This window comes from Caloenas nicobarica, chromosome 2, assembly GCF_036013445.1.
Source record: "Caloenas nicobarica isolate bCalNic1 chromosome 2, bCalNic1.hap1, whole genome shotgun sequence".
Lineage (NCBI taxonomy): Eukaryota > Metazoa > Chordata > Aves > Columbiformes > Columbidae > Caloenas > Caloenas nicobarica.
Genome location: NC_088246.1, coordinates 37,963,870 through 37,981,083, shown reverse-complemented (window position 1 = coordinate 37,981,083; position 17,214 = coordinate 37,963,870). Strand labels below are relative to the sequence as shown.

General features: G+C 36.1%; 1 protein-coding gene across 2 annotated transcripts in view; it reads left to right on the top strand.

Annotated features, from left to right (window-relative positions):
• ANKRD28 (ankyrin repeat domain 28) overlaps positions 1-17,214 on the top strand; it is a 130,873-nt gene that overhangs the window by 75,852 nt on the left and 37,807 nt on the right. For both annotated transcript variants that reach the window (XM_065630158.1, XM_065630157.1), the window contains exons 4-8: positions 4,951-5,021; positions 7,932-8,132; positions 8,906-8,993; positions 13,524-13,666; positions 14,999-15,211. In XM_065630158.1, coding sequence (XP_065486230.1) covers positions 4,951-5,021; positions 7,932-8,132; positions 8,906-8,993; positions 13,524-13,666; positions 14,999-15,211 — 716 coding nt within the window. The remainder of the gene's footprint in view (positions 1-4,950; positions 5,022-7,931; positions 8,133-8,905; positions 8,994-13,523; positions 13,667-14,998; positions 15,212-17,214) is intronic.

Below are 17,214 nucleotides of genomic sequence, written 5' to 3'. Positions count from 1 at the left end.
GTTGTTTGCCTTTTTTTTTTTTTAATCCAATAAAAATAAAAATCAAAACTGTTGAAGCATAATTGTGGCTGGTCAAAAGATATTCCAATTCTGTCTCTCTCAGTTTTTTTCACTATTCTGTAGATCCCGTGCTATGCATTATAAATAGGAAGAAGTTTTCTCTCAATATGGTCTTATTCATTATTTTTGCAGCAAAAATTTTCCAAGTGTCCCAAGATTTCAGTAGGAAATTACTCTGGATTTCTATTACTGATTGCTCCAATTAATATCTCAAATATTTTTTTTACTTTACAGACTTTCTGTGCCTCCTCCTGGACGTTCACATATTTTTCTATCTAAGGAAAAGTTTTCTTCTTCATGTGTTCATTCCCCAGTGTAGTCTGAGAATTTCTGCTTGCCACTTTCAGTACTTCCATGGTCATCTTCTCTAGATAAAAGATGGAAAAACTTCTTAAGCTAATACTAGCCCTTAGGAAAATAATTTAATAGAGTCTAATTACAGTAGGACTGCTGGTTATTCTCAGTGATTTATACCTGGGATCTTCCTAATTTCTGCAAAGATCATTCCTAAAATTATTTCCATATATTAGTTAAGAAAAAGTTTTTTAGCTTTTTAAAAATGCAATCTGAAGATCTTATTTACATCTTTTACTCCTAAATAAACATTTCAGAGCTTCAAAAACATTGGGAGTCTGTATTGTGTATGTGGATGAAAACACATTTGCTTTATTTGCTTATATTATGATCTTGTTCCGTCGCTAGCACATCTTGTACAATAACAGAGGAAAATACCGTCCTTGATAGTCTAAAAATACAGACTACAAACAGAACAGTGGAAGGCAATTCAGTACTGCGAGCGAAGATGAAAATGTCTTGTCATTTCTGTTGTTACTTCTTTTCTGGATCTCTTTCCAACTAGTGACACATAAGTAATGTAACTGCTGTGTTCACTAGTCGTCTGAGGACATTTACAAATAGGAAGAGTTCTGGTGCAGAGTAGCTGGGGAGGAGAGTCACAGCCAGAGTTTTTAGGAGGGGAACACAGAGGTGATGAGCTGCGACACGGCTCTATAGAGTTATATGGCACTTTATGGATGAAGGAGAAGGCATGTGGCTGTTCCTTGTAGCATTTCCTACCCAAGAGGTGGTTGAGATGCCGGCTCTTACTCAAATGTAAGGATATTGACACCAATGAAGCAGCAACTGAATTGCAGAAACGTACGTGCAAGTATTGGTGGCTAACAGCACGTTTGAATATGCAATGGCCAGATACAGACCGATATAATGAAAGCTTCCAACATAATTCTGTAAATCAGTGCATGTATCAAGTTGGAAAATGAGTCTCTTGGAACATAAATTTGCTAAAAGTAAGCACCACTGAGTTTCACTGAGTTTTTCAGTAGCTTCTCTACTAGATTTATTAAATAAAACACCTCTTTCTAGTTGTCAGTCTTGTGAATGCAACTTTGCAAAATGAAACATAAGATTCAAGGGGGAGGGAAGAAAGATATGCAATACTTCTCTCTCTACCCCACCGCCCTGCACCTTTTTGCAAAGCATAAGTCTTGCTTTCATGTTTGCCTAGACATGTAAACTTTCTAGGCTGTACTATTAAAGCTATTGATGAAAGGGAAGATATTTCAGTTTAGTGCACCAACATGGAAGAATAAGTTGGTTTGTTTGGAAGGTGCAGTTTTAGGGGAGTGTCATTTCTTAATTGGTTCTTCAAGCAAAGATGATGGGTGTTTGTGTTGCAGTGTTGGATTTGATATCTCTGGCAAGCCCCCAAATCCGTTTTCCTACAAGCTCCATGGCATTAAAAGAATTGAAATGTAAGAAATTTTACATGAAACAAATGAAATATTTGAGCAGTTTTAAAAAACATATTAAGACCAGGCCCCTGAAGTCTGGAAGATCCAGTGAGATGGGTTTTTTTGTCGTTTGCTTTATATTTATGAATTGGGGATACAGATATGCTGCAGTGTGTTTTGAAAGAGCAAGCTGCTGCATAAGTGGCATTTGAAGGTATTTGAAATGTGAGAAATGCCCTGGTTAACACGTCAGCAGGTTGAGCTTCACAGAGATAATATTGCATTGGCGGTGTAGTACAGTGAATTATGTACATACATGTGTTCAAACTGTCTTTAAGCAAACCACGAAGCAAATCATCTTTAAGCAAAAGATTTTCAGTAAAGCTGTAATATCTTTTCTAACATTTATTTGCAATGATCTGGAGAAGAGTTTTACCCAAGAGGATGGAGGCTGTAAACTTCCTCACTGTTGCATGGTAGGAGTACGATAGGTTTGAGGGAGCTTTATGTCTCGTGGAAAGCATCTGAAGGGGGAGGGAGGAACGCTAACATTTTCCCCAAATCATGTGCTAGGGAGTAAAGAACAGCCTAGAGGGGGATTATGTCCTCTGATACAAGGCTGTTTGGAGAAGCTATTTTAATGGAATTTTAATCATTCTTGGCAGCATGCCTTCTTGTGGAAATTTAAGGGGGAAGTATCTATGTTAATTTAAAATATTATTTTGTTTAATGCATCTGGAGCCATAGTTCTCCTGATTCCCACATTAATAGTGCATATGCATTTTTTGGTAGTATACTTATTCTGATAATTACTGTAAAACGTTGTCTTTCTAACAATTTTGGAACTCCTTTAAGAGTTGTTTGTTGTGGGGGAAAAACAAGCTTCGTGGTTTGTTCTTAGGCAAGTCCATCAGAGACTGAGGTGTTTCGCCAAAACTCAGCTTTGTTTCTTTCCTTTGTCAAAGAATATACAAATATTTTGTGCATTTGAGAAGTTAACTTATTTTAGCGTTTACATACTACACTCTTTTAAGTATGGCATGTGCTAGACCTAGGCTTTCTTGCTTCTTTGGGTGGAAGATCACTTATGGCCTGGGGGGCAGATACTATGCTGATTTTGTTCTTTTGAGAGGACCAAGTTACTTTTAAATATCACTTCAAATTCCCTTAGGTGTTTCTTTGGCTAATGCTGATTTTCTTTCTTACCAAAAACAACAAACACTTTCAGATATTCTTTTCCTTTAGTCCTAGCAAGTTTGATTAACTTACCCACTGGGAAAACCTTTTGTATGGTATCTTTTTGTATTTATTCCTGCTCTCTTCTGATGCAGTTTTTAGGCTGTTACGCTACCAGAGATATCAATGAATGATAAAAAGCCCATAAACACAGCTTGGACTCTAAGCATGTTTTCCCTAGAGCTTCGGTAACTGCTGCTTCCTTGGAGTGGAAATGTGCATTTCTCCCCTTCTGCTGGGCTTGGTGCTTCTCCTGTCTCAGGCTTTGTCACCTGGCTGGATCTGACCTGACCTCAAGTCTTGCAAATGCTTTTTCCTGAGGAAAATCGAGATGGTGATTAGTGACCTAGTAACTCCCTTAATTCCTTTAAAACCCTTTAAAGACGTTTGTATCCTAAAATTAGAAATAGGAAATCAGTTAGACTTTGAAAGTCTTCATTCCTTGGGTTTTGGCTGTAGACATGAAGTAAGGCGGAGCTTAGAGTACCATTTTGGCTTTTTTTTTTGTCTTGGCTGCTAAAAACAAGGTGTGGGTAACAGTAATTTAGACAATCAAGAATTACAGATATGTTTGAAATGTATGGATTAGAATCTCACTTACTGACCATTCAGGTTATTGTCTTTTGGGAAGGACTACCAAAAATCCTAAGACATTTCTGGTGACTTTTAGGATCCTCAAATTCTTTTTTTGCTTGAGTGCTGTGCAGAATTTGATACAGTACATTATGTTATGATACGTGATATGGTGTAGTACACTAGGTCCGTATTAGAGTTGACAAAAGTGGATCTTTATTATAAGATTAAGGCTCTTAAACTATTGTTAGATTGTGGGGTTTTCATATGGATTTGGACTTTCTTCCTGTTCATTCAAACTTGTTTTTCAAAAACTTTTGAACTTGGAAAATAGGATGACACCCAAAGCTTCCAAAATTTGTGTAAGAGGGAAATCCCTGAAACTGGAGTGAGTAATTACACCTCAAGTTCTGTCTGATGCTTGGAAGACCCAGTGTTAAAGTGGGAGTTCGGATGCAACATCAGCTTCGATGTTGCATTCTTAAGCCTCAAAGGGATGGATTGACTAGAAACTGATTAACTTGCAAAGCTGAGTTCAAGTTTTTGGTTTGCTTAGTATATATAAACATGATTTTGTACAGACTATGTCTCCTGGTCAGGTTATTCAGCTGGACTGGGAGAGACTTCTTTGCTGGTGCAGGTCTGGGAGACTTAGATGAAAATATCTTGTCTCTCAGCTGAGCATCCTGACCAGCAGCCAGTTTGACAGGTTGTGTCCTACTGGCCTTCCACCCTTTTCTGTTCTTTGCATAGAAAAAATTAAAGTTGGTTCTGACACAACAATGCTACGTTCAGCCTGAGAAGTTAGTAAGCTCTGACCATGTAGCACTAATGTTACCATGTGATACCATATGTTGCTGTATGAACTCTTTCCAACAGTATTTCCAAATTATTTTTCCAAAAACATAACACTTTCTTGTAAACTATCACATCTCTGTAAAATTTCAGCACTTTTCAAATAGAGATGGCTAGATTTCCACTCAAGGTATAAAAAAACTAAGGTTATATACCGTCCATTTTTAATGGAGAGTTTCAACTATAGTGGCAAAGTATGAGATTTTTGATGCTGAATGAAGGCAAGGAGTCTGTCTTTCTTACCAAACAGTCTTTTATGTGCCTTTGGAAGTGCAAAAGATTACGTGGTGTAAAAGGATGAATATGCTTTAATGAAAGAGTATTATGGGTGCAATGTTAAAAGAATTTCCTCAAAGGGTGGACTTGAGCTGGAGAAAAGACTGTCCTCCAATAGTTTTATCTCTGTAGTTGAAAATATTTTAAGTTTTTCTGTAGATATATTATAAATTTCTGTTATTCTTATGTTTTGTTACAGGAGCTAGAGTTAATGCCAAAGACAGCAAATGGTTGACTCCTTTACACAGAGCTGTGGCATCTTGTAGTGAGGTATGCTTTTTTTTTATTGCTTTGTGCTAAAATAAGAGTCTCAAATTACCTTCTGTTCTTTGTTCAGTTTTTAAAAAGTGAAACTACTCCAAACGTTTGGAATTGCAGAACAGTTTTGCATCAATTTGTTCAACCTCTTGAGAGTGTGTGTGTGTGTGTGTATGTGTATCCTCTCAGGCACATGCCTGAGTAGGAAGAAAGGGAGGAAACTATAAACTTCCAGTTCTCAGCTTTGCTCTCTGCCACTTCCCTAAAAGAGGTTTCTGCGTGCAGTGTTCTCAAGTCCAGTTTACTTCTTTTAAGGTAACCAGAAAGGTTTAGCATGAAGGAACGAACTAAGATTTAGTACAGCTTTTACAGCATGTTCTTTGCATTTCTTAGTTTTTTTACATGCTTGTCTATTCAGGCATTGAAGAAATAAAAGGTTCTATAAGGCCTGCAAACATTTTTTTAAAAAAGCAATTAATGAGTAATGATAGTATTGAAAATCACTTTAGAAGTTATAAATTAAATATGTAGAAAGTGTTTTGAAGTCTACCAGTTACACAGTTGTGAGGATATAGTAATGCAAGAAAGGAGTTTTCTCTTGTTCCTTGATTGTTGATGTCCTAATAAAAATTTTAAATGCCTGTAGAAGATCAAAACAAACAGAGAAATGCTGAGCTTGTTATGTGGAAGAATTTATGCAAAACTATTTCCTTTGAGATCCTGAGTCAAATTGACGCTCATTTCAGTATGTCTAGAAAAAAATGGTTTTTAAACATTCCATGTAAATTTTTGTTTGAGAAGATGGAATTGAATATTTTGGTTTTGATGAGCATTGAACTTAAAGTATTTGATCCACGAACTATCTAAACAAGCCTTGTTTCAGTTTTTGCTTTTGAATTCCCTGGATAAATTGCAATATTTTGTCACCAGCACTAATAGCTAAGTTATGTGGAGATCGTGTTATTCAAAACAGAGCTTGAAAATGAATCTTCAAAGGGTGCCTTATTCCCAAATGCTATTCGTTCTTCTTGAGGTGTTTTTAGCCTGCTCCTTTGGGGGCTGCCCAAAGGACCAAATGCTGCATCCTTCAGAGCTGAGGGACAATAAAAGCTCCTTATATCCATAAAACTTGCAGAGTGGAGCGCTGTAGACAAACTGCACCTAAGTGATAGCTTCAAGAAATGCAACTGTGGTCATATTTTTTTAAATGGGTCAGATTTTTTAAAAAATGTTGACTAAAGGCAAACAACACATGCAAACCAATCAGACTAATTGCCCAAAGGCAATGACGGGTGCTTGTCAGAATTTTCTGTTTATAAACACAGTAAGTCATGGGAGTCCACATACATGTAGGCACTTCTTTTCCGGCTCACAGACATACATGGCTTTGGGGCATTAGATGAAAAAAGCTGTAATGAAAAAACGCTTGATAAGTATTTCCGTAAAACATCTGGACTTACTCTTGAAGCAAGGACAGCTGCAATTAAATAAGGGCATTGAAACATGCAGAATAACTGGAATTATGGATTTAGCTGTTGACTGCACGAGTTCAAGCAACTTCATGTCAAGAAGGTCACAGTCCAGGCCTTTATATTTGTGTGTCTGGTGTACTTTGCCAAAAAAAAAAAAGAAACCCTAAGCAAATTCACTACTTTTTGAAATTCATTAATGCGTATGTACATAAAAATATAAGATACATTATTTTTATACTGGTACTGTGGTGCTTCCATCTACAAAAAGGGTAATAACTGTTCTAAACTTTGCTTGTTGGGGTTATGGTTTTTCTTAATATTTGGTTCAAAAAAGGCACAAGTTCAAAATATTGATTTTTTAAAATAGTAAGTACTAAATCTGCTGAAGTTTCTTAGACAACAGAAGAGATATTCTGTTTCTCTTTTAAATCGCAAGCCTGTAATGCAGTATTTTCACTTTTATGTTTGTTCCTATTTTCTTTTTTATTGACGGTAGACGAAATTTGAATATTTTAAATATAATTTATTGTAATCAATAGAATCATGTGTTAGTTGGCATTCTGCTCGTAGCTGAGAATAATAGTTAGCTATTATACCACAAAATTTCCTGTAACTACTTCTGCTAACAGGTTTTAGTTGAAAGTGCCAACCATTTATTTGTGTGCTCAGTGTTTGAGTTGTAAGTCACTGAAAGCAATTAGTAAATTGTGGGAAGGTCACAGAGTTGATGTAAAATGCAGTATTCATCATCATGTTGATATCACCAACACATTTTTTTTTAATGCATTCCAGTTGTGTATACATATTTTCATGGGATTTGTGCATCTTGCTTTAAGAATTACAGTCTTTCTTGTCAAATTTTCACAGCTCATACATTTAACAAAAGGAAACGAATAATCTTTTGGTGAGATGGAATTCAGTACAACATTTTGAAATGGTTTTTAGGAGTTTTGCAACAGTATATGTTGAAACTTTTTGTGACCATGCTTTGTTTTATCTGTGGTTCTCTAAATGTACATTTAATAAGCTGTTCTTCTCATTGCCATTTCTAGACTTTGACAGTTTGAAAATTTTGCCTGGAAAATTGATGAAAATGCATTTTGAGTTCATAGCACTTCACTAATCCATAGCAATGGAAGAAATCCTAAGGAGGTTTATCGAGCTTTGGAAATTAGTTGTGATTGCAAAACAATTTGCCAGCCAGCTTAAGGAACTGGATCAAAGACCTGGAAATGGTTGATTCAGTTGAATTCTGTGGGGAGTATGTTGCTTCTGTTCTTGAGAATGTCCCCAGATCTGGATTTATGGTAAAGTACAAATCCCAAAGCGTAAGATGACGTTTACGAAAGAACAAATTGGAAATAGTTCTGTTCCATTATACTGTCCTTGAATTTAAAGCTGGCATTTAAATCTTTACTCAGTGGCTTGTTGTTTTTGTAAATGCTTTCAGGACGCTGTTCAGGTGCTGTTAAAGCATTCAGCAGATGTCAATGCTCGTGACAAAAACTGGCAGACACCCCTGCATATAGCAGCTGCAAACAAAGCTGTGAAATGTGCTGAAGCTTTGGTGCCTCTCCTGAGCAATGTAAATGTGTCTGATCGAGCAGGCAGGACGGCCTTGCATCATGCAGCCTTCAGTGGACACGTCGAGGTAAGAGTTATTTTTCTTAGATTGTTTCCCACTTGTCCTTATGTCCCTCACATTTCTCATGTTTAGTTTCTTGGTTTAAAAATACTGTTTCTCCCGTCCCCTCAAAAAATGCAACTCCTCTTGTATTTGAATTTGCTTTTGTATGCATCTGTGTACAGAATGGTTGTGGAAAATACATGTTTACCTCATTTAATTGGAAGGTTATTACAGCATTCACCTTTCTTAAGACAAGCAAATTTGCCTGAGTTAAATGGAGTTAAAATAATAATAGATACATTTAAAATGGAAAAAAGAAGATATTTTTCTGTTCAGTAGATAGTGAACATCTGGAATCTGTTGTCACTGAAGTGTGGAGGAAATACCTGCAATAAGCTCTTACTCGCTAGTTTTCAAACCCTGAAAAATAACTGCTGAGGCATCCCTATTGTAATTGTGTATAGGTGACTGGAGACAAATTGACCATAGGCTTGCTTTTAGTGATTACCTGTAGTGAACCCCTTAGTAATGACCTGAAGATTTCAAAGATTCTACAGATTTGCCATATTTAACTTGGAATGGTTTTTGTTGACATTGAATTCTGTGTTCCTTACAGCCACTTGATTATTGCTGCCAAGGTGGGCAGCCAGTTTTTTCAGGCTTTTGGAATATTCAGAAAACAACACATTTAAATCCTTTGAAAGTGCATGTATTTTTTTTTCCCTCGATGATTTTCTTTGTCTAAGCAGAGTTTTCCATTATTAATAGAGGATTTGTTTTCTTTCCGTTTATCTCAGATGGTCAGCTTACTGTTGTCTAGAGGGGCCAATATTAATGCATTTGACAAGAAAGACAGGCGAGCTATACATTGGGCAGCATATATGGGTATGTATGTATTTCATTACCATTGTGGTAGTAAAAAACCTGAATTGCCTTATGTTTAGTGTTTTTATGTATTTCTAGGAAAAACATTCACATTATAAACATTGAGGTTATCTGTGTGTCTGCCAGAAAACCTTTATTAGTGTACTTCAAATGGCCTTGTAAATGTGTTTTTGTGCTGAGAAAATCAATTTGTTGGAAAAAGAAAAGCAAGGTAAGTAATTTTGTCGTTTTTTAAAAAAAGGAACTATGTTCCTCTGTCAGCAGGAGTCTAATGACAGGAGAAAATGTTTGCAATAATGCTATATTGAAAGTAAGCAATTAATACAAGGGGCACCTGAAACAGAGGATTGTTACACCAACCTTGAGGATTGTATTTCAAAAGAAGAATATCTCATCTCTAAATCTCCAAATTCCTGACTTGCCGTTCTTACTCCAGGAGTGGATAATTATTATTCTCATGGTGCTGATCAATGCACTGGCAGTACTGTCAGAGTGAGGTACTCCACTGGCTTTTATGAGACTTTCACGTTATTAAGTGGTAGGAATTGTTTTGTTTAGCATATCTATTATAACTAGTAGAGCTTTGTATCTCAAGCTTCATTTAAAATATGAGCAATATAAACTGTTGGAAGGCAAATAATAGAAAATGCAGGTTAAGAGTTCTTGGCTGACACTAACCGATTTCTTAGCTCTGGCTAATTGCTGTAGTTCTAAGTAATTCACATGTAAATGCTGATTGTCATTGCATAATATGTTGTACCTGTTCAGAAGCCACCAAACATAATGCCTCTTTTAATTCCAGAATATATCTAGAAATGCCCTTGAACACATGCAATGTGTGTTGTATGTGAGCAATGAACAATTAAGTTTCTGTATCAATTTCAGGAAGAAGCCAGTTGAGATGATTCCATGGTCTTGATTGTTATTCAGTATTTTAGCATATTGCTTCATGATTTCACCCAGCCAAGGGAGAAGAATAAAAGCAGTAGCATCAATACTGTAATAATCTGCATGTCTGGGAATTTCTTTGAAGGTGAAATGGGGAAATAAGACTTCATTAGATGTATTTTTTTTCTGTTTTGTTTTGATGGTCTGCATTTTCTGAATTTTTAAATTCTCTATAGGATACATACCTGTATGTCTTACAAAACTTACAGAGAAGAACAGTCAGGAAGATAACATGGTCATATTCTTTATGGCAGCTTTTTTTCAGAGGTGATCTAAAGATGTGAATATTTTTATTCCACTTGTAAAAGGAAAACACTACTTGGAATGACTGTCTTGGTGAAAAGCTTTATATATAGGCTTTATAAAGAAGCGTCTGGTGTTTTTGAGAAACATTTAAGTTAATGTACAAGGAGCAATACTGTTCCTTCCCTGAGTAAAATAAACTAATTTTACTGTGTCTGGTATCAAACAAAAAAATAAACACACATAAACTGGGAAATTACATGGACTCATTACATTGGCATCTCTAAGTCTGGGATAACTCTGCCTTGGAGGTCTGATCTTAGGCAAAATGCCCTTCAATATGTAGTTTGTTATTAATGCTCAGGATTATGAATGAGAGAATTACTTACAAATACACATAATGCTTTGAAATGTGTATGTGTGAGGGTTGGTTCTTAAAAACAGACTTAAGGTTGCTAATTAAACATGTTTCTCATCTGTGATTCTATGACATTGAGTATCCTATATAACCAGTTTGGAGTTGTTACATTTATCCAAGCAATATTTCCCAGTCTTGCCACGTAAGACCAAATGGAAGCAGTTACTTAAAAGTGGAAATAAAATTTTAAACTTACGTACTGAGCAAAAACAAAAGAACAGTACCATGTGGGTGGTACCTATTTAAATACAGTCACCAAAAACCTTACCATGAATTTTGGGGGCTGATAATGGGTTGTTCATTGTATGAAATGTGCTTTGGTCCAAAGACTGAGAATTCTGGTCTTTACAAGTGCAAAACCAGACATTTACAAAATTGGGCTTGTTTGTAATATCTCAACAGTTGTAAAAATTATCTTCTCACAAACACACAAAAGTGGAATTACTAACTGTTGTCTTTGCACAGCTCTTTGTTTCGGGCCAGTTTCATATCAGTCTTATGTCCCTGACAACACAGGTCTGAAATAATGTGGTAGCAATGTAGAATAAGGCTGTGACATCCATATGTGAAATGCTAAAAAGAAAAACAGGACCCTGTTGAGTTCTCTTCAGGGGAAGAGACTTGAACGTGCCAGTGAATTATGAAGTGGCTGTCACGGTGTTAATACTCTAGCCTATAATTTGAAGCCGTATGATAACTTCGCTTCAAGTACTGATACTGGTACTTGAAACCAAGAAGTTAAGGAACAGTCTTCATTATTGATCCAATGTTCTTTCTGATATTTTGTATTACTATTTTGTAACCTACTTACATGTGCAAAGCAGTGTCTGCTACAGGCTGTCCAACCACCTTACTCAAGGTGATTATTTACAAAATGTTGTTGAATGAAACTTGTGCGTGAGATGGCAGAGACAGAGATGTTTTCTGCCTTGTGCTCACCTAGGTGAGAAAAGTCTTCTGTTTTTCTGATAGGCTACATTTATTCCAATTTCCATCAAGCCTATTTCATGGGCTTTTAACAGGAAACTCTGTTAATGAACAGTGTTTGGGTGGGAAAAATGTAGTTTATCTGATGTTGATCAACCTAAATAGCCTTGCAGACAATAGAGTAGAAAAGGCTTTTAAAAGTTTTCAAACAAGGAAAAAAAAAAAGTTATGTTCTCTTTCCCAATTTAGAGCCATTTTACACTGCTCAATTGTTTGAAGAAAGCCTTAAAACTTTTCCACCATTTAAAACTGACCATAGGAAAAAAAAAAAAAAAGTTATGCTTTTCGTCAGTCTACTATAAATAACTTTGTAGGGTTATATCCATTGTTTCCCTTCCTTCCTGCTTTCCCCCGGCTCCATCGCTGTCCAGCTGCGAGGCTGCGACTTGCAGGGACTCCATCCCATCCCATCCCATCCCATCCCTGCGTGTCAGTGAATCAAGGTGTCTCCTCGGCGCTTCAAGTACATTGAGCTTCTCTTTTCAGTGTCTTCCGCTGATCACTGCTTGCCTTTTCAGTGCAGGTCAGGGATTTTTTTGGTGTTTTTTTTTCTTCTCTTTAAAGTTTTTCTGCCACTGTTCTGTTCAGCGTCTCTCTTGCTTTCACTGCTTTCAATATCTGCTGGACTTCTGCTTCTCATATAGGGCTTGTTTTCATTCTTGTCCTGTTATGTTTGGGTCAGAAGATGCATATCGTGTTTTCATTTCTCTTTCTCTTTCCTTCACTACTGAAGTAATTCAGAAGTGCAATATTGCAGCACTTCACATTGCACTGGTGAACTCTGTGTTTCTGGTCGGTATAGCTTGGAGGAGGGTTATTTTGTATGTTATTGGGCATGCAGCATAAAATGGATATCATGGTGACTGAATGGTTATCAGAACAGCTTTGTCTGTGTTCTTTTGGGTAGACGCTGTTGAAACTTTTGCAAATTCTATTAGTCATTGAAAAAGGAAAGACCCTTACTTTTTATGAAGCATTTAAACTGAAGGCTGGATTTGATACTTGTATGTCTGACAGGATAAGCATAAGTATTCAGTGTGCTCCTCAGAACTTTTTAACTAAGGTAAAGGTGTCACTTGAAAGGTAAAACGAAGAATTCCACATCTGTCTGTATGGGTCAGCTACAAAGGTGAAGCACTAAATCTATCATGGTCTATTGTTCTGACACTTGTCGTGATTATCAGTGTGTTTTCAGTGATTGACTTGTTTGGCAGTTTCCTCCCAGGGACTTATGACAGTAGTTGATGCTTCCAAAAGCCTGCGGTTCCTCAAAAGTCTGAGTCAGTTTTGAAAGTAGAGCTTTGCTAAATCCAGTATGACTTGGGTCAGTATCTTAGAGGCTTTCCAAGTAAAAGAAGTTGGACTGGGGCGAGGGGGGGAAATATATTTTTATTTAAAATTATAGTATTTTCTTCTTTTCATGTTTGTGTAATTTTTTTTTATTATTATTTTATGCTGAAGGCCTTAAAAACCTTAATGGGCATGTTTGCAGTTGAGATGAAGGTGGAAGACCGACAATCATATTCTTTCATGTTGTTAACAGAAATTTGCAATAGATATTTAATAATTACAAAGTTATTTCACCTCTCTAGTTCTCAAATCTTAAAAAAAAATCCTTCTCTGTAAGCAGAAGACAAGATTTTTTTTTTTAATATACAAGATTATATTTGCAGTATAAATATGAAGATTAAGTATAAATACTAAAATTATTGGAGGGGATATGTGGAAATACTCTCTTCTGGAGATCAATATTTTATGTTGCTTTTATAGTTCATGATACAATTAGAGTACAAGAACAATTCTTTATTTTCTAGATAAGGTGCAAATGAATAATGTCTTGTACATGTTATAACTATGGTACAATTATTAAGTTTGTAAACTTCTACTGGTTAATATAAAATGCAGCTTCATTCTTTTTGTCTTTATTCTTCTAGGTCATATTGAAGTTGTGAAATTACTTGTGGCCCACGGGGCTGAAGTGACATGCAAAGACAAGAAATCGTATACACCCTTACATGCTGCAGCATCTAGTGGGATGATCAGTGTGGTCAAATATCTTCTAGATCTTGGAGTTGATGTAAGAAAGACTAAAACAGAGCCATATGTGTTTATTTGTTGTTCAAAATGCTCTCGTTAGTATTGTAGCACATTGTTTAGAGGCAGGTTATGACATAGTGAAAATAGTATTTCCAAAGATCTTAATTCACAGGCTTTTTTTGCTATAAAACCTTATGCTGTCGAGTAACTTAAGAGCGTTGCAGGTTTTGCACAGTTATTTGGAGATAAATTTGTATTTAATAGGTTTTTTGTTCATTTGGTATTTCTTAGTCTAAGTTCTGGAACTCAGGAAATAGGAATTCCGTTCCTAGCTTTGCCACACAATCCTTTTTGAACTGCAGGAAATTAAAGCCTTTTGCTTCAGCTACTTGTAAAATATAGACGTTACTGACTTTCTTACACCACATAAGTTTTGGAAAATACTAAAAATTGTGAGAAACTTCAGTACTGCAGTAAGGAAGGCCATATTAATATTGAAATGCAAAATAACGTAAAAGGCTGTGCTGCACCTGCATGTAGAAGTGTGTTAACAACACACTGTGAAACCGTAGAAGAAGTCTACATTGTACATCATATTTTAGTCTTACAAAGCTGGAGAATGCTGCCAAAGATCTGTCTTGGGAGGGAGATCAGAATTCAGTATTGTGTTGTGCACAACAACAAATTCTACTTCTATACGCTCCCATGCCTCTTCGCCAGCCTCTCCCCTCGTCCCCACCCCCCCAAAAAAGTGAAATACATACTTCTATATACTTCAGAGTCTTGTTTGGTTTAGATGTGGTTTGACATTTTCTAACTTGGAAACGTAAACTGTGGTACCTCTTGTAATTCATTAGTGAAGTGTGTGATTGCATTTCAGAAGTAGTTCATAACTAAAACTCCTGTTATGCTCAACCTGCAGGTTCTCAATAACATTGGGAAGTCTGCCTGTGTGTATATAAACACACTATATCTAGGAGTTCTAAATTTAAATACCTAAAACTTATTCTGGTGAGACTCAGTTCCTTTGACCACAGTTTTTAATGGAAACCCGCAGATCTCTGTGCAAATTGCCACTGCTGACGTTCTTTCCGTATGTGTGTTCTGTCAAGCTGCACACAGGAAACTGGTGTGGAGACAATTGGAGGAGGTTGGCTCACTTGTAAAGCAATCGGACTCTTCCCTGGTACACACTTGTTGATCAAAGTACTACATCCAGTACTTGCTTTTATATTCTAGATTTGAAGAGTTCCAAAATGTAACAAAGATATTGTCTCATGACATGAGATTTTTCTTTGTTGTAATTAAATGCTTCAGTAATACAGGTTTTTGCCTACTAACTAATCTTGGGTTTTTTTTTTTCCTTTGATAGATGAATGAACCAAATGCCTATGGAAATACTCCCCTCCACGTAGCTTGCTACAATGGCCAAGATGTTGTAGTGAACGAACTCATAGACTGCGGTGCTAATGTAAATCAAATGAATGAGAAGGGTTTTACGCCTTTGCACTTCGCTGCTGCGTCAACACATGGAGCATTGTGTTTAGAGCTTTTGGTCTGTAACGGAGCAGATGTGAATATGAAGGTAGGTAAATCCAAAGCCATACATTCACTCTTAAAGATGCAGTACATCTTTATCAGAGGTAATTTTTCAAAATAATTGTTACAATAGCATTTTAGAAGTTCCCATTGATTGATAGAGTTCTTCCGTGAAAGTACAATAGAAAAAATGAGCCAGTATGTTGCTTCAAGGAACTTGATCTGAATCTGAAAACCTCAGTGGGAAGTAGTAAATAGCCCAAAAGGATAAAGAAGAAAGATCACAATACCATCTGGTCAATCTTGATGATATTTAAATGTCAGAATTACACATAATTTGTCTTCCCTAGTCTATCCATAAGAGTAAGGGCAAATCATATGGAAAAATGCAAAATAACATGTTTTTCTTATAAGTAAGCAGCATTAATGAAATGAAGGATATTTCAGAGAAATATGTTTGAACAGCCTAATTACTGGAGCAGTTGATGAGCTGATAATGTAAGATCCTAAAATCTAACTAATAAGGAAGAGTGGTGAAGGGTGTATTAAAAATATAGAGGTAAGTGGATTAGGCCAGTGGAAAGTCTTAAACAGCTGATTTTTTTAATTACTTCAGCAAAACTTTGTGAACAGAGTCAGTGTACATTTTGTATATCTGCTTGGTCACAAGTCTTTGGGTGCAGAATATTCCTTACAATCCAGTCTTAGTGTGGGTAGAATTTCTAATCCACAAAAGCATAAAAGCAAACGATAACCTACATCTTTTATGATAATCTCAAGTGTGCAGGGTAAAGTCTTGAGATGTGAGACCAGTTTTAAGTTGATTTTTACTCTAATAATGAAAACTTAACTGTGTTCAGAGATATTCAGTGGCAGGAACAGGTATATTGAAAGGTTTCAGACTGGTGGGAAGTGGCAAACAGATGTGTGGAATGAAGAGTCCAAGTGTTCCTCTTACAAAATACCTAATTGCCTGTATCGTTGCCCACATGCGGTAGGAAGAGAATTACCTATCCTTTTGTTTCTTAAAATAAATAAATCTGTTTAATAGAGTTATACCCAAAGTTCAGTACAATCTAGTTAAGACATGAATATTAGAATAGCTAACATTTCTGTTAAAATTGTGTTGTTTGTGGCTTAATTCATGTAGGATATTCACACTGATTTTTAGCCAACTAATTCTAAAATACAGTTTTAAATTGTTAGGACAAAATCTGTAGCCCACTGAAAATTTGGGAGTAGTTTAAAAATAAGCTATTTGATGTGGAAAAATCTTAGATGTATGTTACTGCTCACTTTTGTATATATTTAAACATGCAACTCATTTAATGAAAACATATGTAAACTCAGCTGTGGAAAAATTCATCACCCAAGTGCCTTGGAGAAGTAAGCAACTGTGCTACAGGGTTTATTGCCAACTTGTCCCAAAATACACAGGTCACAGTCCGTTTATTTTTGTTGCCAGTTTTCTGCACTTCTTGATGTCCCAAGCTGGGTATGACTGAGGGTTTAGCATTACAGGGCTGACTTCTGTCCCACATTCTTGAAACATCATTTCTCAATAATGTATGTTCTGTCATGAAAATAACCCCACGCTGTTAAATATACTAATGATTATGTACGTATGTTACTTAAAAAAAAAATAAGAACAGAAGAGAAACAGAAATATCACCAAGCAAAGAATTACAGATTTTCTCTATGCTGGGCTACAAGGGTTCATGACTTTGTGAATATTTCTGATGTAGAAGAAAGAAGGGGACGGGGCTTCATTTCAGAAGGATGTGCAGCAGGTGATGGTGGTTGGGGTTTTTTGGCTCTTTGTTTTCAAGTGCAACTTAATTGTAGGTTAGGAATGAAAATGTAAAACTTCCAACACTCTGTTAGGGTACTTAAACACTATTAAAGATTACTATAATCTTTATTTTTGAACTTAAGAATCTTCATTTTTCATATGGTATAGACTGCAGATACTGACTACATTTAGTCAGTTATAACACTAAGTAACTTTAGAAATTGTGCAAAGAATGGCAAATATCTTCAAAGTGACTG